This window comes from Pristiophorus japonicus, chromosome 6 (genome assembly GCF_044704955.1).
Source record: "Pristiophorus japonicus isolate sPriJap1 chromosome 6, sPriJap1.hap1, whole genome shotgun sequence".
Taxonomy (NCBI): domain Eukaryota; kingdom Metazoa; phylum Chordata; class Chondrichthyes; family Pristiophoridae; genus Pristiophorus; species Pristiophorus japonicus.
The window spans coordinates 198,720,161-198,746,753 of NC_091982.1; the positions used below are offsets into that span (position 1 = coordinate 198,720,161).

Sequence of the window (26,593 nt, forward strand, 5' to 3'; positions counted from 1 at the left end):
GTAGTGGCTGGGGGGATAAAACGAGTATGTTGTCACATGTATAGGACTCACCAGAGAACTGACGTGGACTTGTACATGTGCACACAAAGCAAGCTCTAATTCTTTCAGAGCTCGTCTATTGTAAATTCTTCGGAGAGCAGTGCTAACATTTGTTTTAACCAGCAGTGCAAAGACGGGTCACGGGAGTATTCTATTTATAGTTCAATTTTACACTTACCGTTTAGAAATAACCACAGTTTAGAAATAACCATAACTTTTTCACAGATGCTCCAATTATTTTTCAATGAAATGTAACTTTAACCCTGACAAAAAAAACTTAAATCGGGTGAGGTCTGTTTTATTTTTATTTTCTTCTAGCAGGAGAGGTTCAGTTTCTTCTGATGTTTGTGAAGACAGTGCTCGATCGCAGCCCTTTAAAGGGTTAGTTGTAGAGCTCTGTCCTCGCAGTTCTCTCACTTCTGGCGCAAAAGAACAAGGAATGTGCCCATTCGGTGTCTGCGTAGTTGGCGCACAGCGCACAGAAGCAGAGGCGTAAATAAACAAGCAAGCAGCAGCAACCTGTGCTATTTCCTGGTTAGAGTTGGGAGATTGAAGTCCTCCGCACTGCTTGGCTTTGCCAGGCGCTGAGACTCCGCCCAACGCTGGCGCAGCCTCTGAGTGACGGAAGCGGTCTCTACTTAAAGGCTGGCAGATCGGCGGATCTCTGTCCTCCCCCCCCCCAAACTGGATCCTAACTCGCTCTCCAACCTGCCCGATGAGAGCGGCAGTCCGCACTCCCAACACAGATCCTCGCCACGGCCCAAGCGACCGGCATCGGCTGTATCGGAGCCTGATGTTGAACTGATCGGGAAGGTCGGAGCCCCGTCCACTTGGCTGTAAGTTTGGAGACGTTTCGCAAACTGCTCGGGTGAACCCCGTCTTATTAGAGAGAGAGGGGGTGGGGGGAGGAGAGGACTTCCTCGTCCCGTTTCATACAGTCACTGGTGCTAAACTATTATTTTTTTCTAAAAAGTAATCTTCTTAGCTGAGAATTCTTGTCGGTTTGACGTATTTAAAGTGTAGGAGTGGGGGTGAGGGCTTTATCAGCAGCTTACTTTTGGTGGCGGTCTGTTAGTGTTTTGTCTGAGTACTTATTTCTGACGCTCCCCACAGCTGCAATTCCGCCAGCCTCTCGCTGCGGGGAAAGTTCGGGGCGTTAGCTGCGGGCGGGCGGGCGGCGTAGCTGCCGAACCGGACTGACTGGCCTATTCCTGAACCGCCCCGATCGCCCGGCCCATTCCCCGGCCGCCTTCACGTAGCCGCTGATGGGAACATCCATTCTGCACGTACGAGGTTTGGGATTAATTATCCGGAGCATTGTTGGGAGCTCGCCCTACGTGACTGAGGGGCGAAAACGTCGGAGAGGAGGGCGGAGTTGAGAGATTTAAATCTCGAGTTGAACTGAACATGTTTTAGTTTAGAGGACGGGGTGGTGGGGGCGAAGATTTAAATAAAAAAACTTGTTTAATGACTGTCGATCTTCCTGTCAACAGGTCGGCGAGCTGCGAGTGTGCAGAGTCAGGGAAGTATGGAGAAGAGTTTGCGGCTGTGTGGGCCGCGGGCAGACTCTGCCAGGGCGGCTTTATTGAGCGTGCAGTGCTCAGACCTGGGCTGCTCCAGCCCGCCAGCACCAAACTTTCCAGCAGGGATGACTTTGTCCAGCAAAGTGCCGCTCATCAACACTCTCCTCAAGAAGAAACACGCGCACAGGAAGTTGGAGGGGAGGAATCTCCGCGCGTTGGGTTTAATCCTCACCAGTTTGTTACGGTCGGACAAACTGAGCGACGGGGTGTTTCTTTCTCGGAGCTGTGAAGGGAACCGGACCAGTTTATTTGAATCTTTGAAAAAAGACGCGAACGAGAATCAAGCGTGCCCGAAGTCAGGAAATGATGTTTCCACACTAATGCCATCTGCGGGAAGTCTTGGCCAGATGCAGCACCCGCCGGCCCTGGAACACGATGACCAGGAGACTGAGCTCCCATCTGATCACTCCTTTGCCACCGAGACATCTGCCATTATCGCCACTTCTGCAAACTTGCCATTCCAGAGCTCGACACATTCCACCCAGGATGCTGTCACCCCGGGGTGCTTCGGCAACATGGGCCAGCCTCATGCCAATAGCTTGTACCAGAGCCCCTTCTGTCACGATCTACTGAACCAGGCTAAGACCGAGAAAGATTTAAAGACAGGTATTTTTCAGAATAAGAGCGAGGAGGCATCCATCGACCTTGTCTTTGATCTTTTGACTCAGTTGCAGTATCACACCCATCAGGAAGATGGAATAGAAATATGTGATGAATTTTTACAGGGGATTTGTGTTTTTGGGAATGACTGTCCGAAACATCACACAGTGCTACCTTACCACTGGCAACTGAGAAATATTATAACTCAGACTTGGCAGGCAGTGCCTGACGAGGCACAGGAACATTTAGAAAGGCTGTACTGCAATCCTGACAATGACCACGTCAAGCTTCAATATCAGTAAGTAACAGAAGCAAGATAGATTTATTGTTTACTTTATTCTGAAACATTATTTTAATATTCCAGGGCTGCTTTTTGTTGCCTATCTTCAAATCAGCAATAAAAGTGCTTTCACTTGAGTTTGTCTGATCATTTCCAAGTGATAGTTTTTAAAAATACATGTGGGAACCTGTTTGAGTAGAGACAATTGCTAGTTCTTTTATAGTTTGATACAGGTGAGGTGCTCCTAAAGGAACTAGCTTGAATGTCTTGAATTTCAGTGCACAGAAGCCCAGCTCCATTGTGATGTGTTTCCATAGTAACAAGATGCAGATAACAGCATGCTGCGCCCTGCCAAAATACTTGTAAACAAGTTGGTGCTGCACATCACTTGCATGGTTACCACACTATTTGGTCAATGCTATTAATCATTTGTGGTCAGCCTAGCTTTAATGAAAATCTGTTTGGACACCAAGAAAATGCCTGTTCAGCACCTCCCTCACACAAAAGTCGAGTAAAAACCATCAGTAGTCAACTGATTCTCACTGATCAGACATGTCTATAACTCAAACAAGTATTGGTGCATTTACCTAACTGAATAACATAGTTCTGGGTTTAACCAACTGCATAAAAATAAAATCCACGTATCATTCTCATACAAAAATGGCTTAAAAGTGATGGTATGCAAACATGCAGTGATACATTCCAGATTTAACATTCTAGAATGTAATGTGCTGGCTTGTACAGCTGCTGGTACTATACCAGCACATACCATTCCACTTTGAGCCTTGTTTATATATCAAACCTTGTTAGTAACTGGATGGCTGCAATGACACTTCAGGCCAGGGTATTAGAGAATGCACAACATGATTTCAGCATTCCTGCTGACTATCATTAGAAGGCGGCCAAAGTGGAGGTTTTTTGTTTAGTTTGTCTTCCTTTGCATCACATAGCATTGGTCACAACCTGGGCAGAGCTGACCTTCCAGGTTCTGTCAATACTACTCTTTGGCCAACAGAGGCGCATAGAGCAATTAGTATGATTCAACACCCCACACACCCTTCTCCCCTATTTTCTTGTGCAATGTTACAAAGCAGCTCCACAGTGCACAGTTTATTATAAAGAATATGCGTAATTGCAGGGGCACATCCATTTTCTACCACTTTATGCAATTGGATATTGGTGTACCAGTGCTGTGATCTGCAGTATTATAACATGGTGTGTAGAGATGGTTGAGTGTATTAAAATTCAAACCTCCTTAGATTAAGACATTGAGTTGGCATTTTTAGAGTGATGACCATTTTGTGATTATAATGTCGATACTTAAAGGTGTTTTGTGATAATTGGATGGTTGATTTCAATTATTAATGGACCATCATATTTCTCTTTGTGTGTGTGTGTGTGTGTGTGTGTGTGTGTGTGTGTCTCACATTGACAACTGAAAATAAAAACAGTTTTCAATTAATTGAAATTTTTGCATGTCCTGAAGGGATGGTGGGGGGTCCAATTTAAACATATTTGTTTTTCTGGGAAAAATATGTATTGTTTATATTTTCAATCTATAATGGATGTAACATGGACTTCAGAATGAGTATTTTATTAACTGACCTGAATTGCATTTACAGTAATTCTTCAGAGGGCTTCAACTAACTTAACAAATTAAGTATTGCCACTTATCTGCTGGAATTGTAATTTTTATATGTTGAGTAGACAGGAGCTGTACTCTGTACTACAGGGAGTGCTGCCCCTTGTAATTTAATCGGTACAGTGTCAAGGTGATTGTGTTCCAGTAATTTCTGTCACTGAACCTAATCTTAAATGAAATGGTTCATAAGAGCACTGAGGTTGTTTGTTTTATTTTTGAAAAATGAAATTTTTTATGGGATATTTGACTTTGGAATAGTTGGTGAGTGAGGTAAAATATCTTGCCTTTTTAAAGGTGGAATTTGTGGGACACGCAATGAATGCATCCCAATATATGCTAGAGTTACTGGTGACCAGTTAAGATACGGGAAATACTGTCACTTCTTTATGCTGTTGATGCCAGTTGCATTCTGTGTACATAAGGGAGTGTCTTTATTGTCAGCTTTTACAGAAAGTGGTACCAGTGTTAATGCCAGTTATTTCCAAACAAATAATTGGTTTGGACCAGAATGTTGCTTTCTTAGATTATGTGTGTTTGTTGCAAAATAAGATCACCTTAACATAAAATGGAAATTGTGCACAAACAGTCCACTAATGTTCTTGAGCCTGAATTAGTACAAATCTCTTAACTCTTGGTGTACTAGTTGCATTTGCTGTGCCAATCATGTGCAGCTTGCATTTGTTTAACAGGATAAGTGTAATGAGGAGTCTCTTGGACAGATCATCATTTTAAAAAAAAAACTTGGGACTATAACATAATCTACTGAATTGAATCAGGATGGACCTCCTCCAGGAACCAAGCCTGCACTGATCTGTAGTTTTGATAACTGTTGGTTTATATTTGATGTCAGTTTTGTTTGTTAAAAAGAAAGTGTAATTTTTATGGAGGCAAATTTTCACAGTTGCTGTGCAGACCAGTGGTGCAAGCAACAACAAAATGACAGGACACATCTGGGCATGAGAGGCATTGCAGTGTGAGTCACAAGTAACATCAATTGCACATGTCCATCCAATTGGAACTCTGCAAGTTATCTTTCTGTGTCTGGGTACTATGGGGCATGTGGGGATGGCTCATAGAAACATAGAAAATAGGTGCAGGAGTAGGCCATTCGGCCCTTCTAGCCTGCACCGCCATTCAATGAGTTCATGGCTGAACATGCAATTTCAGTACCCTATTCCTGCTTTCTCGCCATACCCCTTGATCCCCCTAGTAGTAAGGACTACATCTAACTCCTTTTTGAATATATTTAGTGAATTGGCCTCAACAACTTTCTGTGGTAGAGAATTCCACAGGTTCACCACTCTCTGGTTGAAGAAGTTTCTCCTCATCTCGGTCCTAAATGGCTTACCCCTTATTCTTAGATTGTGACCCCTGGTTCTGGACTTCCCCAACATTGGGAACATTCTTCCTGCATCTAACCTGTCTTAAACCCATCAGAATTTGAAACGTTTCTATGAGGTCCCCTCTCATTCTTCTGAACTCCAGTGAATACAAGCCCAGTTGATCCAGTCTTTCTTGATAGGTCAGTCCCGCCATTCCGGGAATCAGTCTGGTGAACCTTCGCTGCACTCCCTCAATAGCAAGAATGTCCTTCCTCAGGTTAGGAGACCAAAACTGTACACAATACTCCAGGTGTGGCCTCACCAAGGCCCTGTACAACTGTAGCAACACCTCCCTGCCCCTGTACTCAAATCCCCTCGCTATGAAGGCCAACATGCCATTTGCTTTCTTAACCGCCTGCTGTACCTGAATGCCAACCTTCAATGACTGATGTACCATGACACCCAGGTCTCGTTGCACCTCCCCTTTTCCTAATCTGTCACCATTCAGATAATATTCTGTCTCTCTGTTTTTACCACCAAAGTGGATAACCTCACATTTATCCACATTATACTTCATCTGCCATGCATTTGCCCACTCACCTAACCTATCCAAGTCGTTCAATAGCCTCATAGCATCCTCCTCGCAGCTCACACTGCCACCCAACTTAGTGTCATCTGCAAATTTGGAGATACTACATTTAATCCCCTCGTCTAAATCATTAATGTACAGTGTAAACAGCTGGGGCCCCAGCACAGAACCTTGCGGTACCCCACTAGTCACCGCCTGCCATTCTGAAAAGTACCCATTTACTCCTACTCTTTGCTTCCTGTCTGACAACCAGTTCTCAATCCATGTCAGCACACTACCCCCAATCCCATGTGCTTTAACTTTGCACATTAATCTTTGGTGTGGGACCTTGTTGAAAGCCTTCTGAAAGTGCAAATATACCACATCAACTGGTTCTCCCTTGTCCACTCTACTGGAAACATCCTCAAAAATTCCAGAAGATTTGTCAAGCATGATTTCCCTTTCACAAATCCATGCTGACTTGGACCTATCATGTCACCTCTTTCCAAATGCGCTGCTATGACATCCTTAATAATTGATTCCATCATTTTACCCACTACCGATGTCAGGCTGACCGGTCTATAATTCCCTGTTTTCTCTCTCCCTCCTTTTTTAAAAAGTGGGGTTACATTGGCTACCCTCCACTCAATAGGAACTGATCCAGAGTCAATGGAATGTTGGAAAATGACTGTCAATGCATCCGCTATTTCCAAGGCCACCTCCTTAAGTACTCTGGGATGCAGTCCATCAGGCCCTGGGGATTTATCGGCCTTCAATCCCATCAATTTCCCCAACACAATTTCCCGACTAATAAGGATTTCCCTCAGTTCCTCCTCCTTACTAGACCCTCTGACCCCTTTTATATCCGGAAGGTTGTTCGTGTTCTCCTTAGTGAATACTGAACCAAAGTACTTACTCAATTGGTCCGCCATTTCTTTGTTCCCCGTTATGACTTCCCCTGATTCTGACTGCAGGGGACCTATGTTTGTCTTTACTAACCTTTTTCTCTTTACATATCTATAGAAACTTTTGCAATCCGTCTTAATGTTCCCTGCAAGCTTCTTCTCGTACTCCATTTTCCCTGCCCTAATCAAACCCTTTGTCCTCCTCTGCTGAGTTCTAAATTTCTCCCAGTCTCCAGGCTCTGAACCATTTTTTTAAAAATCAGATACAAGCCTAGGGACATGTGAATCCCTGATATAGTTATAAGTCTGGAACCTATATATACAGTAAACTACAGGGGCAAATATGAAGTAAGGGAGTCATCACTTCTTTGCAATAGATTGTATTGTTGAAGATGCTAGGTGGTGGTTGTGTTGTCGATGTAGACTAAATAGACCCATCATAAGAAAAAATACATGTCTTTATATAGAGTCTTTCACATCAAAAATTCTTAAAACACCTTACTTAATGAATTTTGTAGGAGCATACAAAAATGACGGGCAGGAAAAGACCATCTGGTTGATTAAGCCTGTCCCACAGTCACATTATGATTCGACATCCTCTATCCACCAGCAGCCAGATTATCTCCAGCGAGAGGCAAACAAAAAGATAAAACCCCACAACCAATTAGTGGGGTGGGAGGGGGGGGTGGAATATGGAAAATTCCTCCCTTTAGGTGATCAAAACCTGTTCAGGAGACCATTGATTAAGGTTATATTGCCTGATAATTCAGTGCTGTGATCCACAGGCCACAGTACTATAACATGGTGTGTAGAGATGGTTGAGTGTATTAAAACTCAAGCCTCCTTAGATTAAGACATTGAGTTGGCATTTTTAGAGTGATGACCATTTTGTGATTATAATGTCTGGAACTGGTTCAGCTCTCTTTTGAAGGTATGCAGAGAGTCAGCACTCACCACATGAGTCAACAACTTGTTCCATAGGTCTACTGTTCTCTGGTAAAAGAACCACAACATCTAACCTAGCCCTACCCTTGTGTAACTTCTAGGTAAGAGCCCTCTTGGTGTCCAATCTATCAGTTGAAAGACTATTGAGCCCTTTAACTATTTTGGATACCTCTGTCAAATCACCCTGAAGTCTGCACATCTCTAAAGTGAATAGATCCAGCTTTTTAAGCCTATCCAAGTAACAAAGGTTCTTTAAGTTGGAATCATTATCGTGGCCTTCCTGAACCTTTTTCCAAAGCCTCTATATCACCCACCATATGAGCAAACAAAAACTGGATGCAGAATTCCAAATTCTTGTTTGAAGTGCAGTGACAGCATAGCAGCCATTGCCCCACAAATAGTCTTGAGATGAATGACAAGTCAGTGGTTGACTGAGGAATGTTGGATATAACACTGGGAGAACTCCCCTGTTCTTCAATTAGTGCGGTGGGGTCTTTGACATCCACCTGAGCAGACAGAACTATGGTGTTTTGTCTCATCCAAAAGAGCAGTACTTCTGCCAATGTAGCACACCCTCAGAACTATGACTGGAGAGTCAGAATTAGATTATAAATTCAAGCACTAATGTAGCGCTCTAGAGCCTGAAACCTTCTGAGCTAGGCTTACGATTGCTATAAACTAAGTTATCCTGCCAGTTGGTGGTGGTAGTTGGCAGGGTGGGGGGTGCAGGTAGGATGATGTTGCTAACAATTTAGAACAGGCCGAATTGTTACCATAACAATGGTGTCTGTTTGACATTCTACTGAGAAGGAACTGTTCCATGAATTCAAGCAGGAAGGGTGATTGCATGCAGAACAGTAGTTTTGCAATCCCACTATTTTTGGCAGTTTCAAAAGAGCTTGCATTTTAAAGCTTTCTATGTAAAGTCTACTTTTGAAATTGCCTAAAGTATTTTGTAAATCGTGTGAAATGTGCATGTTTTACAGCCATCTTTACACCATTAAACCGGCTGCTCTCGAATGCTTTTGCTTTATGTGTTGGCGATGTCATGAGGTTCACAATGTCACAATGGTTGAATGGTTGTGTAAACAGAATTTGTTTGGTTAGACACAGCTGACAACATCGGCTCATTGAAGTTCCAATTGTTTCTCATAAGAACAGAAATAACCTTGAGACACACCAGCAAGAAGCAATAAACTGCTGAGTTTAGAATAGCCTTGATCTGAGAATTTGAAAATGAACTAATTCAAATCTGTGACCTCAGACTTGTGTTTTTTATTAAAATATTTAAATTACCTATGAAATCATTTATACAATTGGTGCAGTTTATGCTTAAAATGCATATTTATATTTGCTCTGGACTTTCCTCATGTCTTTTTTTGGCTTTTTACATTCCCTTTCAATTTTCACCCTGCAACAAGACACTGAACAATTGCTGGACTCTGATTCCACTGGTACTGGGCACAGTCCAATACCTCACACAATTGGGCATTCATTCACTTAGTGAGTATTTGTAGGCTAGTCTATATTGAGGGGCATCACAGACAACTCCGATCCTGTCTTCATTTGATGTACAACCTTTCTATTGGGCTCACTGGATAATGCTTGGGAGTGGGAAACAAGGGTCATTTTATCATTCCCTAGGTTAACGACACTGCAGGTGCTATCACTGCCCTGGCTGAGATAAGCTAACTCAGTACAGACCAAAAATAGAATGTATGACCTTCCTGGTCTCCCTGACTCACTTCCACTCTGGGCAGTGTCTTCACCAACTGATTCATGGGATTGCTCTTGGCTTTCCTTATGTCAGATAAATATGCATAGTCTGTCTGCTGTGAATCACTAAAACTTGTTGGATGTTCCAGAACCCAAGTTTGAATGACTGGTTCACTGAGTTTTCTTGTGATGAATTGCAAAATGGATCCTACTTCCCTTTACATAAATTTTCATTACATTGGATACTCCTGATTTTGCATATAAACATTTCAACCATAAGTAATAAGAGCAATGTGCAATAAAAGTCAATGCATTCCTGTGTTCTGCTCTCAATTACAGTTCAAACTGCTATCAGTTACATTTATTCTTACGTCTCTCACAGTATCATTGTTATAATAGGGCTGAAAATCATGACTCACTTAAGATTTGTTGATGATGGAAACCCAAGTTTAGACTGAGGGTTTCTTGGATTGATGATCAGGGTTCAAGTGAGAGAATTTTTTTTTTGCAGACATAACCGGTCACATTAGAATACACTAGATGAGAGTGTGTTGGGGTTACAGTTTTGTTGTGTTTGTGAAAATCAGGCAAGATTGGTGCAGTATTTATAATTGCTTTTTCCCAAGTACAGCAGCTACAAATATGCAAACCGGTCCAGACATTATTGTAGCATTTTATTGGATTATTTAGAAGTAACTAAGATTACTCGCTTGCCTTTAAGAAGAATGCAACATCATTTTTTTAAATCAATAGTCGTGATGATGTAGATGACTGCGGTATGAAAACTATTACAAGCTTTCAAGTCTTTACACGCATAAGTGAACTTTCACACATTTCTATAATTGCTGTTAAAGGGGCGTTGTCTCCACTGGGGAGTGTATGGTTAGGTAAAAGTTTCTGGAACAGGCATGAATAACCCTGTCGGAAAATTCTGCTGAACCAGTACCATATTGGCCATGAAGGTGGACTTGCAATCTTTGCAACTTGCACATTATTTTTCTTTGAACTTATGGAAAATAAAATTCATCACAAAGATAGCATTGAATGTGATGAAAACTCACCTCATTGGCCAGTGGGCATTATAAGCAAGTACAGGTATACATTTTAAATGGCCCAAATTTTATTTGCAGTTCAAAATATGGCTTCTTTGTTTCTTTGCCTTATATTTGTCTTAACAAATTACTAAGTATTTGTTACAATAAAAATAATCCCAGCCAGTGCTGAGTTGGCTGATTTCAGCTGTGTTGTTGGTAGGAGTGCTACAGCTACCTCCAGCGCCTTGGCTTATGGAGGGGACAATTGCCCCTGATTACTAGGTTTAGAGATAGATATGAACTTTACCAGAAAACAGTAGAGTATCTTTTCTTCCATTTGCTAATATCACAAAAATCTACCGAAATGTTGTTTTAGCCTTTAGTACTGTAATCTAGGGGAGGAGTAGAAAAGCCTATTTGGAAATTATTCTGATCCAAGCAGGTTTGTTGAAGTGGAATATATGGAGTTGATCATGTGAGACTAATTGCCCAGTTATATTGGAGAATTGCTTTCTGAAATAGTTCTCCAGTCAGCTTACATTCCAGCTCAGTTATTCTAAAGTCAGTTTTTTGTGCCTATTTGTTCAATACCACTGTCTTGCCTAATGGCTGGATAAGGGCTTTACAGCCAACCATTGCAAAATCAATTCACTGCCTGCACAGACCTAGATGGAAGCACTTCATTAATTTAGGTTTGGTGGCCATGCATTTTTGATTATATCTGCTTCTTAAAGTGACCTGAATACTTGGATTTTGTTTGGCTATTATACATGTAGCTCTTATACTACATGCAAATACAGTTCAACTTTCAATGGAAGAGAAGAGCAATTGTTAATAAACTTAGTTCTTCCAATGAAAAGCAGTTTTCTTGGCATGTTTTCCTGGGCTGGGATGAACTTCAAGCATCCCCAACCATTTTATGAACTAGAATGGTTGATATTCACAGAAAGACCTAGGGTGGTATGTATGGCTTCTTCCAGACAACTGTGGTTGTGGTTCTGACTTTTTTTTCAGAAGGCAACACCCAACCTGCTGACTCAGGCTCTCCTTAAGGGATCAGTCTATCTTGCATGCAGTAGAATGCAGCCACTAAAATTAGTAATTTATTAGTAGTGGAAAATGGCCCATTTACCATTTGCAGGTAAGTTACCAGCAGTAGGAGCACCAACCCAGATGAAAACCAATTGGGGAGGTGGGGAAGGGTTTAACTCACTCCTCTGGATGCATACAAGATTCTGCAGACCAATATACTTCTCAGAGTTGTCTACAGTTTGCTTGCATAAGGCTCATGCTGCAAAGACATAAAGGGTAAAATTCATCTTGGGAAGTAGTACAGAAGAGCGACTCATTCTCACACATTTTGCGCAATTGCCCCCCAAGACCGATTATCACCCCCAAGGTCAGCACCAATAATGAAAACAGGGACATTGGCTTTCAGCTAATGTCTACATTTAGCTAAAATTGAAATGCCACGTTAAGTATAAAGGTTTATCCTGATTTTTATTTCATCTTAACCTGATTTCTTTTCTTTTTGCCTTTTCAGTTTCAGCTTTTTGAAACCAAGGTGAGCTTGGGTAGAAATTCTAAGCAAATTTATAATACAAGAGATTAATTACCTTGTATCTCACACCGTGTGGTCACAGATTATTGCTACTGGCAGATTTTATCATCTGTTGAACATTTGCACTGCAGATGGTTGTGGGTTTTGCATGTTGCAGCTTACCAATACTGAAAAAATAATGGCTGGCTTGTTCGAACAACAGCCCATCTTTCATGTTGCATGTGCAACTATTTATAATTGCATTCAGGATGTCAAAGGTATGATTTAACTGTACAAGTATGTATGTATAGTTGTCAAAGAACCCTAACCCTGAAAGCCACTGTCTGCAGGTCTATGGCATAAGGCAGTTCAAAGTTGCAGTTTTGTCATATGATTCGGTCCATTTGTGGGATTATTTAATTTAGCCTGTTGCGTCATAGTAAAGCAGTCCTGCTCTTGATGATTTTTTGCAAGAATTTAACCCATTACTACAACTTTATTATAACTTTAAGAAAACATGCTTTTTGTAGTGTAGGTTTCCTCTAGTCCAATCTAATAATCATTTCCAATAATCTAATAACCGCATCTCGACTGTTGCACAAGGATCACTTCAAAGAAAACATTTTGTTTTGCAAACTTTGTAAAGATTTCTGATTTAAGCCTGCTTTTTGTTAATTGTATGATAAAACGTGATATTTCCAGGGATAGTAATTCATATTTTATTGTTTTCTTAGGGGCCGTGTTTTCTCACTGGATTTTAATTTAATGACAGTTTATGATGCTCAATTCAACCAAGTGAGGAGATTGTCCACTGCTTCCCTGGCACGTTCCGGCTCGCAATTCCACACAGTTTGGAAGTACTATTGCAGGGAACACTTTGGCTGGAGAGAATATTCTGAGGTAATACAAAATGCTATCATGTTAGCCAACAGCCGAAATGGAGATTTTGTCAAGTGATCAAATTCCTGAAAATTGAAAGAGTTACATAATTTAAATAACATAGAAATGTTTAGATTGTAGCAAATTCTGCTTCACAGTCTGTTCCCATGTATGAAACTAAATTGTACTGAAAGAGCAATCGAAAGGTCATGGTATTTTTTGTTTTATATTTATCATTGTTAAAATGTAAAACCCTATCTGGAAGAGCATGTTAAACAACAACTTTTGCCAATTCAAATATTCAAGGACTGTTTCAACAGAAAATGTAAATGAAGTATTTTGAATGTATTGAGTAAACTACAAAACAAAGACCTAACACCAAAGTAGGTTTGGACACAAGCCTTCACAGCTAGTACTTAAACAGATTAAATTGTGATCTAAAAGGGGCTAATGAAACATAGAAACATAGAAAATAGGTGCAGGAGTAGGCCATTCGGTCCTTCAAGCCTGCACCACCATTCAATATGATCATGGCTGATCAGGAATGGGGTACTGATGTTGCATGCTTTCTCTCCATACCCCTTGATCCCTTTAGCCATAAGGGCTACATCTAACTTCCTTTTGAATATATCTAACGAACTGACCTCAACAACTTTCTGTGGTAGAGAATTCCACAGGTTCACAATTCTCTGAGTGAAGAAGTTTCTCCTTATCTCGGTCCTAAATGGCTTACCCCTTATCCTTAGACTGTGACCCCTGGTTCTAGACTTCCTCAACATCGGGAACATTCTTCCTGAATCTAACCTGTCCAATCCCGTCAGAATTTTATGTTTTAATGAGATCCCCTCTCATCTAAATTCCAGTGAATATAAGCCTAGTCGATCCAGTCTTTCTTCATATGTCAGTCCTGCCATTGCAGGAATCAGTCTGGTGAACCTTTGTTGCACTCCCTCAATAGTGTGAATGTTCTTCCTCAGATTAGGAGGCCAAAACTGTACACAATATTCAAAGTGTTGCCTCACCAAGGCCCTGTACAACTGCAGTAAGAACTCCCTGCTCCTATACTCAAATCCTTTCACTATGAAGGCCAACATGCCATTTGCCTTCTTCACCGCCTGCTGTACCTGCATGCCAACTTTCAATGACTGATGTACCATGACACCCAGGTCGTTGCGCCTCCCCTTTTCCTAATCTGCTGCCATTCAGATAATATTCTGCCTTCCTGTTTTTGCCACCAAAGTGGATAACCTCACATTTATCTACATTATACTGCACCTGCCATGCATTTGCCCACTCACCTAACCTGTCCAAGTCCCCCTGCAGCCTCTCGGCATCCTCCTCACAGCTCACTGCCACCTAGCTTAGTGTCATCTGCAAACTTGGAGATATTACATTCAATTCCTTCGTCTAAATCATTAATGTATATTGTAAGTAGCTGGGGTCCCAGCACTGAACCTTGCGATACCCCACTAGTCACTGCCTGTCATTCTGAAAAGGACCCGTTTGTTCCTACTCTTTGCTTCCTGTCTGCTAACCAGTTCTCTATCCATGGAAATACATTACCCCCAATACCATGTGCTTTAATTTTGCATACTAATCTCTTGTGTGGGACCTTGTCAAAAGCCTTTTGAAAGTCCAAATACCCCACATCCACTGGTTCTCCCTTGTCCACTCTACTAGTTACATCCTCACAAAATTCTAGAAGATTGATCAAGCATGATTTCCCTTTCATAAATCCATGCTGACTTGGACCGATCCTGCCACTGCTTTCCAAATGCGCTGCTATTACATCTTTAATAATTGATGCCAACATTTTCCCCACTACCGATGTCAGGCTATAATTCCCTGTTTTCTCTCTCCCTCCTTTTTTAAAAAGTGGGGCTACATTAGCTGAAGGGAGGTATTTGTCTAACAAAACCAAAGTGTCAGGGCTTCCGGTACACATTTGTGGCTTTGAAATCTTAGCATGATTGTTAAAAAGAAATACCATGTTGCATGTGGAAGATGGTTCATATCTCAATGTTAGTAACATTGTTTATCCTTGTCGTTAAAAATGTATTGGTTTGTTATTTCTAGGCAGTTGTTCGATGCATTGAGGAAGCCTCATCTCGAGGTATGAATGAGATCTGTTTCGTAATGCAGCAAAATAGGTACATCCTGAATTTAATGGAGGGCTTTCAGCAGAATGCTGTCTTCGGTACTCGGCGGCGAATCACCCGACGACCCTTATTTCGCTCTTCTGTACTGCTGTTACCCTGTTTACAGTAAGTTGAGCACTGAGTTTACTGGACAGAACAAATTAGTTTTTGACTACTCTTCAGTTAATCAGTAGCATACAATTACATGTTCCTGTGGCAATCTTTTGTAAAAATATATTATGAAATTTAATTTACCTTGGTTTATACAACATTGAGTTAATAATTTTGCCCGGGGAACTTTAGTCTGCCTAAACTAATAAAATTAGAGCCACATTTAGTATGAATCATCAAGCCAATCTGCAAAATTCCATTACACCAATCAGCTACTGATGTGTAAATCAGTGTTACCATCATCCTACAAGTGTATTACCAAATGTTAAAGCTACTCTTACAGTACTTCCACCAAAATTAAGCTGTCATTGCCATTTATATCATTATCATTCATTTTAGATAATCTTACATTTCCAAAACATTTGACACAATTATAGAAATAATTTGAATGACAACTAGACAAGCTTTAATAGGCTGAAAAAATGTGGCTGTAGTGTCAGCTGTGGCTCAGTGGGTAGCACACTAGCCTCTGAACCAGAAGGTTGTGGGAGCACAAAAATCTAGGCTGACACTCCGGTGCAGTGCTGAGGGAGTGCTGCACTATGGGAGGTGCTGTCTTCTGGATGAGACGTTAAACTAAGGTCCCGTCTGCGCTCTCAACTGGACGTCAAAGATCTCGTGACACTATTTCGAAGAAGAGCAGGAGAGTTATCCCCGGTGTCCTGGCCAATCTTTAACCCTCAATCAGCATATCAAGAAAACAGATCATCTGTGGGCAAATTGGCTGCCGCGTTTCCTACATTACAATAGTGACTACACTCCAAAAATATTTCATCAGCTGTAAAGCGCTTTTAGACGTCCGGTGGTTGTGAAAGGTGCTATATAAATCCAAGTCTTTCTTTCTTAAACAGTGAATTGTGACATCTCTGTGTAATTAGTTTTTGAGCCCATCCCTGGAATTTTTATTTGGATATATGCATCACTTAAACATTGATAAATAATTCAGCTTTAAAATTGAAAACCTGCAAATACCAACAAAATAATTAAAAATAAAAGGAGGATATAGAACACACTACACAACTCTGCTGAATGTATATGATGTAAAAATTTGGGTAGTGATCTGAATAATCATTGTATTCACAAAATGTCCTCTTTCGCTGAAAATATAATACAGGTGCAGCGTTGAGAATCTGGAATTCTGGACTCTGGACCGATCGGTGGCAGGGTCGTCCAGAATTCGTAAAATGTTCCAGAATCCAGACCCGACGACCCTGCCCACCTTGCCCTGCCCATCTCACCGTGGCTGCCCTTGCCTCGGGACCTCCTTGCCGGCCCGCCCACCGACCTCCTTGGCGGGGCCCCGCACGAACACCTCGCCGATCCGGCCCTGCCCGACTACCTCCTCCTCGGTGGGGCCTGCCCGATGACGACCTCCTCGGCGGGGCCGGACGGCCCGAACAGCTCCTTGACGAGAATGTCTTTCCCCACCCCCCCCCACCCTCCTTTTCTGACGTTCCGACATCCGGAAAAACCCGAACCTGGGCTCGGGCGTTTCCAGATTCGTGACATCAGAAAACAAATCAAAAGCCCGGAATCCAGAACGGCCTCTGTCCCGAGGGTTCCGGATTTAGGTGCTGTGCCTGTATAGCGAATAGTTGTGATTCTTAACAATTTTAAATCTTATTCTAAACATGGGTGGGGTGAGTTTAATTTAGTTCACTAAGATTCAAAAAAGAACAGACAGGCCACAGTCTTCTAAGGCGTATCCTTTTAACACTTCAGTTTGTGTCAGAATCAATCTTTCACTGAGGAAATGGTGGAGAACAAGCTCCTTGTATAAATAGCTTAATGATACAAAAATAACCCCTTTAAATGTAAGATTTATAACAATACCGAGCATGTAGTCAACTTGTAGATGAAACATAACTAAATATTTATTTGGATAAGATATGATATGCTATTGCAGAAAATACTTTTTACTGTTATCTAACGTGTGGTAGTATATATCTCCATCTCTATCAATGTAATGGATACCCAGTTATGTCTTTGTATCCTCTCGATAGTCCAAAACAAATTTATTATCCTGAGTAGTGACCTGAAACTTTAGTAGAAGCACTAATAATTTTTTGCATAGACATGTCTCCTGCCTCACGAACGCCATTATTGTTCTCCTCTAACAGTATCCTGTTACAATGGCTTCTGTATCCATAATGGTTTACCTACATAACTGTGGCTGCACTTCAAAAAAAGTAATTAATTGGTTGTGAAGTGCTTTGAGACATCCTTATTTGTATGATAACAGCAACAACTTGCAGGCCCCATATAGATGCACTTTTTTTTTCTTTCTGTACCTAGTCTAACTCGGCCTTTGTCCTGTCATGTATGCCTTTTGGCAAAACGAGACACCAGTGCAGTGGCTTCATGTCTCCAGGTGGGATTCCTTGCTTCCTGCCTGCTTTTCAAAGTTTTGAGGATTGCTAAAATATAAATAACCTCTGGCCCCTCATTGGCATGCAAAGATGTTAGCATACAAGCTATACTTGTCCAAATGTCATTCTGAAATGATAATTTGAGGAGTCCCATAAATTATCTAACAGCAGCTAATGGGTATTCTGATCTGCAAAAATTGCAGTAAAGATTTTAATTTCCTGTGTCAACGTTAGTGAATCAATGTTTAAATATATGTGTGCATTGAGCGGTGGGTGGGGGTAGTGCAAGGGGAGGAAAATAAATGCCACTTTTGACCAATAGCGGTATGCTGCCATGTGTGGGTCAGTGGATAGCCCTCTTGCCTCTGAGTCAGAAGGTTGTGGAGTCCCACTCCAGAGACTTGAGCACAAAATCTAGGTTGACACTCGTGTATTATTGAGGGAGTGCTGCACTGTCTGAGGTGCCATATTTTGAGTGAGATGTTAAACTGAGGCCCCATTTGCCCTTTCAGATGAATTTAGAAGATCCTATGGCTCTAATCTGAAGAAGAGTAAGGGACGTCTCCCTGCTGTCCTGGCTAATATTTATCCCATATCTAATACCAGTAAAAAACAGATTATCTGGTTACTATCGCCTTGCTGTTTGTCGGGAGCTTGCTGTGTGCAAATTGGTTGTCGCGTTTCCTACATTACAACAGTTACTACACTTCAAAAAGTACTTCATTAGCTGTAAAGAGCTTTGGGACATCCTGCGGTCATGAAAGGTGCTATAGAAATGCCAGTTCTTTCCTTGTTTATCTTGGATCACAAGAATTGTGTTTATTCAGCCAAATTTTCAACACAGCCTGTTCCTGCATACATTTGAACCAGCCAAGAGTCCTTTCTGCTCAGATACCTGCCTTTCATGGGACCACCTTCTACTGGATAACCCATGAAGTTGGGTTGATGATTCTGTGGAGAAATCCTTCTCCTGTTAATTTCCCAAGGGGTCACAGACAGCGATCAGAATGCAGAAGGGATGTTCCATCATTGGGTAGAAAAATAAATAACTCTCTTGTATCAAATGTTATACAGCGGTATTGAGACATAACTTGTGTAATGATTCCAGTGAGATAGTTTTCGTGAAAGGTTAGCACTAAGATAATATAGTTTAAATCTCACTCACATCAACATTCAGAACCATTATTTAGATGACTTGTAAGTCTTGTAACTGTAGTGATTGTATAGTATGTGGATTGGATCATTATCCTTTCAGCTTTGAGTTCTTCTTTGATACAGCCCAGGTTACTGGGATAAAAGCCTCCTCTGTCACTATAAAGAACACTACATCAGTAGCCTCAATTCCATTCCTACTAAATGCTAGTCCACAGCATAAAATTAAGTAAAATAATACTTATACTTGTATAGTGCATCATCATGTTGAAATATCTCGGTGGTTCACAAATGGGCTACTTTTTTGAAGAGCAGTGATTGTTATTGCATGCGCAAATGTGAGAACCATTCTGCATGATCAAAGTTGCATAAACAGGAATCCGATGAATGACCAGCTAATCTATCTTTCGTGGTTTCATTGGGGCAGAAATGTTTACTGTGAGGAAACAACAACTCTCTTCAGATAGTGTCAGGGCATCTCTAATGCCTACCTGAACCATCGAAACTGGCAAAAGGGGCCTCTATTTAGTGTCTCTCCAACATTGCAGCACTCTCAGAACTACACTGGAGTGTCAGCTGAGATTATGAAGTGAAAACCAAAACTGAAAGGCTACCACAAAATTGGCAGTTTCATTCTGAGGCCCTAAGGATGGCTGATGAGAGACAGAGAAATTCAGATTGAAACAGTCATGTTTTTCTGAGGCTAGGCTTAAGGTACATTGTTTGGGTAGAGTGCAAGGAATTTTATTATGCATCTAGCTGTTCTATATCTGACCTGGACATTTTAGATGCTGACACTAGCAGTCCAAAGTGGAAAGTGCTCCATTACCACAAGTGGCATACCTCACTTTGATGTTCACACAATAAAAATAAAAATATTCCAAAACAGTTAAAATCTGTCCAGGTTTTGTGTTGGTATTTTACACTAACTTCTGTAAAATGACACAAACAACTTGAGGATTGTGTCAGATTTATAGTTTTATGTTTTTTTCTCATTAGGACTTTAGCCGGCACATTGGGCAGTCTTGCAAAGTTACCAGATGGATCAATTTCTCCACAAGCCAGCCTTCCTGCTATATCTCCCCCCTCAAAACTCTATCCTGAAACATGGATTTCAATGGAACTATCGGAAGATTTCATTCAAGTGCCTGTTTCCATAGAAGACAAAAGCTACAGAACTGTATATAATCTTTTCCACAAAACAATACCAGAAACCAAATTTAGGATTTTAAAAATACTAAGAGTACAAAACCCATATCTTTGGGAAAAGTATAAAAGGTAAGAGGTTGAATGTATTATTAAAATTTTGGGATCATATTTTTTATGCTGGTACCTAAATTTACATCTGAACTGAATACTAGGCTTTCGACCAGTATCCACTATAAGCCCATTGACTTCCACAGCTACCTGGACTACACTATCTCCCACCCCAATGGAGTAAGAACTCCATTCCATTCTGCCAGTTTCTCCATCTCCGTCACAGCTGCTTTGATGACGCCACCTTTCACATAGTGCCTCTGACATGTCTTCCTTTTTCCTCAACAGAGGATTACCGTCGTGTGGTTAGCATGGCCCTCGACCGTGTCTGTTTTATTTCCTGCACCTCTGCTCTCACCCCTTAGAACCACGACAGGGTTCCCCTTGTCCTCACCTTTCACCCCACCAGCCTCCATGTTCAACGGATCATCCTCCACCATTTCTGTCACCTCCAGCATGATCCCACCACCAATCACATCTGCTCCCCTCCCCTCTCAGCATTCCAAAGGGACCGCTCCCTCTGCGACACCCTGGTCCATTCCGCAGTCACCACCAGCACCCCCTTCCCTTTCCACGGCAAACGCAGGAGATGTAACACCTGCCCTTTTACCTCCTCCCTTCCCACTATCCAGGGCCACAAATACTACTTCCAGGTGAAACAGCGATTTACTTGTACTTCTTTCGATTTAGTATACTGTATTCGTTGCTCACGATGTGGTCTCCTCTACTTTGGGGAGACCAAGCGTAGATTGGGTGACCGCTTTGCGGAGCACCTCCGTTCAGTCCGCAAGTGTGACCCTGAGCTTCCGGTCGCCTGTCACTTTAATTATCCGCTCCACTCCCACTCTGACCTCTCTGTCCTCAGTCTCCTACACTGTTCCAATGAAGCTCAATGCACCTCATCTTTTGTTTTGGCACTTTACAGCCTTCTGGACTCAACATCGAGTTCAACAATTTCAGAGCCTAACCGCTGCCAGTCTTTGGCTCCCTTTCCTCCCCCGAGCCTGTTTCTTTTTTTCTCCTTGTCCCTAATGGCAGCTGGTCATTATTCCGCCATTCACACCCTAGCTTGGCTAATATTTTGCCAATTCTTGGCATTACCATTTCAATTTGGTCCATCATCCCATTTGTCTCTCTCTCTAATCTCTCCTGCCTTCCACCCTATCACAGACCTTCCCTTTTGTTCTTTCTTCCCCTCCCCCTTTCAGTGCTTGTTAAGAATGCGTTTTTCCGAACACACTCCAGTTCTGACGAAGGGTTGTCGACCCGAAACGTTAACTCTGTTTTCTCTCCACAGATGCTGCCTGACGTGCTGAGTTTTCCAGCATTTTCTGTTTTTATTCCAGCATCCACAGCATTGTGCTTTTGTATTGTGTGAATACTAGTTGTGTTACGGTGTGAACAGATCGTAGCTCTGCGTTGGCTACATTATGCGCTACCTGGGTTGTTAAATTACTGGTCTATTCTTGCATTTGATATTGTGATAGAGATGCGTACTGGAAGCAAACAATTGGGTCTAGCAAAATTGTGTAGGGACTAAGAAGAGTGCATATCTAAATATTTTTCTTCAACTGCAGCCAATCTGTTCTGTGGAAGATGAAGGATTGAAGCTGAATCATGAATTGAATTGCTTGACTTTTAGTTGAAAAAGTAAATTATATTTTTAAGTTGCAAAAATTAATTAGAAAATTGTGGTGTTCCTAAATGTATGAGTGACTCTGTAATGATGTGTCTTGCTTTATCTTGCAGTGCTAATTCTGGTTTGCTTTGGAACTCCTTTGTTCTGAGTGTCTGTTGACTTTCAGCAATATCCATTCTTTATACTGCAATGCTTGCATTTGGCTTGTAATGGATATTTTTTTGACTTTGCACTCTTAGCAAGGTGACTTGCCTGAGCACATAGCTGAAATTCTGGAGTAAGCTTGTCATAAGTTTCTAACCATTAATTAAAATGGTCAGAGAATCATGGTTGCATGCACCCAAATTTTCCATATATGGTCTCAGCGCATCAGGCTCCCTGTCATGGTGAGCTCAGAAATTTAGCCCTGTAATGAAGATGGAAGAAAGATTAGTACTGGAGTAGAGCTGAACATTTTAACCAAGGTAAAAAAAGTACCAAATAATTAGAGAAAAATGGATGAGGTGTTGTACATTAGGGTAGATTTTCACCTTACTGCCTGGGTCTGAAACTGCTTTTGTGGATTGTGGATCAGTGTAGAAACTGCCCAATTTTCATTTCCATTGAAATCAATGATCTGCAGTGCCAGATTGATGCCCAGGAAGCAAGTTGAAAATCTACCCCAATGAATCCAGACTGGTATAAGGTTACCAGTGGAAACATCTGTAATGTAAGAAGCAGTACAAAATTATTCTTCAAGGCTTGGCTTTAAAACAGCATCGTGTGTTGGAACTGGTGTCCAACCATCCAATCTGATATTCACCAAACCAAGTATGGGTCATAAACCACAGTTGAGTCTCTGACGTCAACTCTGGCATAAATGGGGGAAGGTGAGGTAGTAGCAGGTGTTATTTAAACAAGACAGTAAACTCTGGAAGACTGAAGCTGGTATAAAGGGTAATAAGCTTTGTGTCAGCTAGATCAGAGTATTTTCTAAATTGTGAAACGGTAGAAGCGGTGGAGGTCCAAAGAGACTTGAAGATCCATGTACAGAGATCCTGAAAATATCATGGACAGGTACAGAAAATAATCAAAAAGGCAAATGGAATGCTGGCCTTTATAACTAGAGGACTAGAATACAAAAGGGTAGAAGTCATGCTGCAGCTGTACAAAGCCCTGGTTAGACCACATCTGGAATACTGTGTTCAGTTCTGGGCACCACACCAGAGGAAGTATATATTTTCCTTGGAGGGAGTGCAGCTTAGATTTACCAAAATTATATCTAGACTCCAAAGGCTAAATAATGAGGAGAGATTATACAAACTAGGGTTGTATTCCCTGGAATTTGGAAGATTAAGGGGTGATTTGATCAAAGTTTAAGGTGAACTGATAGACTAGATAGAGAGAAACTATTTCCGCTGGTTGAGGAATCTAGGACGGGGACATAGTCTAAAAATTAGAGCCAGGCCTTTCAGAAGTGAAGTTCGGAAACATTTCTATACGCAAAGGGTGGTAGAAGTTTGGAACTCTCTTCCACAAATGGCAGTGGATGCTGGGTAAATAGTTAATTTTAAATCTGAGATTCATCATCATCATAGGCCGTCCCTCGGAATCGAGGAAGATTTGCTTCCACTCCTGAAGTGAGTTCTTTGGTGGCTGGACAGTCCAATATGAGAGCCACAGACTCTGTCACAGGTGGGACAGAAAGTCATTGAGGGAAGGGGTGGGTGGGACTGATTTGCCACACGCTCTTTCCGCTGTCTGCGCTTGATTTCTGCATGCTCTCGGTGTTGAGACTCGAGGTGCTCAGCGCCCACTCGGATGCACTTCCTCCACTTAGGGCGGTCTTGGGCCAGGGACTCCAAGGTGTCAGTGGGGATGTTACACTTTATCAGGGAGGCTTTGAGGGTGTCCTTGTAGCATTTCCGCTGCCCACCTTTGACTTGTTTGCCGTGAAGGAGCTCCGGGTAGAGCACTTGCTTTGGGAGTCTCGTGTCTGGCATGCAGACTATGTGGCCTGCCCAGCGGAGCTGATCGAGTGTGGTCAGTGCTTCAATGCTGGGGATGTTAGCCTGAATGAGGACGCTGATGTTGGTGCGCCTGCCCTCCCAGGGGATTTGAGATTGATAGATTTCTGTTAACTTAAGGGATAAGGGGCAAAGGCAGGTATATGGAGTTAGGTCACAGATCAGCCATGATCTCATTAGAACATAAGAACATAAGAATTAGGAACAGGAGTAGGCCATCTAGCCCCTCGAGCCTGCTCCGCCATTCAAAAAGATCATGGCTGATCTGGCCGTGGACCCAGCTCCATTTACCCGCCCGCTCCCCATAATCCTTAATTCCCTTATTGGTTAAAAATCTATCTATTTGTGACTTGAATACATTCAATGAGCTAGCCTCAGCTGCTTCCTTGGGCAGAGAATTCCACAGATTCACAACCCTCTGGGAGAAGAAATTCCTTCTCAACTCGGTTTTAAATTGGCTCCCCCGTATTTTGAGGCTGTGCCCCCTAGTTCTAGTCTCCCCGACCAGTGGAAACAACCTCTCCGCCTCTATCTTGTGTATCCCTTTCATTATTTTAAATGTTTCTATAAGATCACCCCTCATCCTTCTGAACTCCAATGAGTAACGACCCAGTATACTCAATCTATCATCATAAGGTAACCCCCTCATCTCTGGAATCAGCCTAGTGAATCGTCTCTGTAACCCCTCCAAAGCCAGTATATTCTTCCTTAAGTAAGGCGACCAAACCTGCACGCAGTACTCCAGGTGCGGCCTCACCAATACCCTATACGGTTGCAGAAGGACCTCCCTGCTTTTGTACTCCATCCCTCTAGCAATGAAGGCCAACATTCCATTCGCCTTCCTGATTACCTGCTGCACCTGCAAACTAACTTTTTGGGATTCATGCACAAGGACCCCCAGGTCCCTCTGCACCGCAGCATGTTGTAATTTCTTCCCATTCAAATAGTATTCCCTTTTTTTGTTTTTTTTCCCCCAAGGTGGATGACCTCACACTTTCCGACATTGTATTCCATCTGCCAAACCTTAGCCCATTCGCTTAACCTATCTAAATCTCTTTGCAGCCTCTCTGTGTCCTCTACACAACCTGCTTTCCCACTAATCTTTGTGTCATCTGCAAACTTTGTTGCACTACACTCTGTCCCCTCTTCCAGGTCATCTATGTATATTGAATGGCGGGGCAGGCTTAAAGGACTATGTTCCTGTGTGTTGGTTCCCATTGCATGTATTTATTAGTTAGACTTTTTCCTGTCTGTTTCAAGGGTGACATTTGCTGAAATACACTGGAAAATGAAGAGTTCATAGAAACATAGAAACATAGGAAATAGGTGCAGGAGTAGGCCATTCGGCCCTTCTAGCCTGCACCGCCATTCAATGAGTTCATGGCTGAACATTCAACTTCAGTACCCCATTCCTGCTTTCTCGCCATACCCCTTGATCCCCCAAGTAGTAAGGACCTCATCTAACTCCTTTTTGAATATATTTAGTGAATTGACCTCAACAACTTTCTGTGGTAGAGAATTCCACAGGTTCACCACTCTCTGGGTGAAGAAGTTCCTCCGCATCTCGGTCCTAAATGGCTTACCCCTTATCCTTAGACTGTGACCTCTGGTTCTGGACTTCCCCAACATTGGGAACATTCTTCCTGCATCTAACCTGTCTAACCCCGTCAGAATTTTAAATGTTTCTATGAGGTCCCCTCTCATTCTTCTGAACTCCAGTGAATACAAGCCCAGTTGATCCAGTCTTTCTTGATAGGTCAGTCCCGCCATCCCGGGAATCAATCTGGTGAACCTTCGCTGCACTCCCTCAATAGCAAGAATGTCCTTCCTCAGGTTAGGAGACCAAAACTGTACACAATACTCCAGGTGTGGCCTCACCAATGCCCTGTACAACTGTAGCAACACCTCCCTGCCCCTGTACTCAAATCCCCTTGCTATGAAGGCCAACATGCCATTTGCTTTCTTAACCGCCTGCTGCACCTGCATGCCAACCTTCAATGACCGATGTACCATGACACCCAGGTCTCTTTGCACCTCCCCTTTTCCTAATCTGTCACCATTCAGATAATAGTCTGTCTCTCTGTTTTTACCACCAAAGTGGATAACCTCACATTTATCCACATTATACTTCATCTGCCATGCATTTGCCCACTCACCTAACCTATCCAAGTCGCTCTGCAGCCTCACAGCATCCTCCTCGCAGCTCACACTGCCACCCAACTTAGTGTCATCTGCAAATTTGGAGATACTACATTTAATCCCCTCATCTAAATCATTAATGTACAGTGTAAACAGCTGGGGCCCCAGCACAGAACCTTGCGGTACCCCACTAGTCACTGCCTGCCATTCTGAAAAGTACCCATTTACTCCTACTCTTTGCTTCCTGTCTGACAACCAGTTCTCAATCCATGTCAGTACACTACCCCCAATCCCATGTGCTCTAACTTTGCACATCAATCTCTTGTGTGGGACCTTGTCGAACGCTTCTGAAAGTCCAAATATACCACATCAACTGGTTCTCCCTTATCCACTCTACTGGAAACATCCTCAAAAAATTCCAGAAGATTTGTCAAGCATGATTTCCCTTTCACAAATCCATGCTGACTTGGACCTATCATGTCACCTCTTTCCAAATGCACTGCTATGACATCCTTAATAATTGATTCCATCATTTTACCCACTACCGATGTCAGGCTGACCGGTCTATAATTCCCTGTTTTCTCTCTCCCTCCTTTTTTAAAAAGTGGGGTTACATTGGCTACCCTCCACTCCATAGGAACTGATCCAGAGTCAATGGAATGTTGGAAA

General features: G+C 42.2%; 1 protein-coding gene across 1 annotated transcript in view; it reads left to right on the plus strand.

Annotated features, from left to right (window-relative positions):
* The first annotated feature begins 585 nt into the window (after positions 1–585).
* The window catches only part of tiparp (TCDD-inducible poly(ADP-ribose) polymerase), a 31,560-nt gene continuing 5,552 nt past the window's right edge, over positions 586–26,593 (plus strand). Inside the window, exons 1-5 of the mRNA XM_070883540.1 lie at positions 586–875; positions 1,533–2,520; positions 12,909–13,074; positions 15,130–15,317; positions 19,883–20,161. Coding sequence (XP_070739641.1) covers positions 1,568–2,520; positions 12,909–13,074; positions 15,130–15,317; positions 19,883–20,161 — 1,586 coding nt within the window. The 5' untranslated portion in view covers positions 586–875; positions 1,533–1,567. The remainder of the gene's footprint in view (positions 876–1,532; positions 2,521–12,908; positions 13,075–15,129; positions 15,318–19,882; positions 20,162–26,593) is intronic.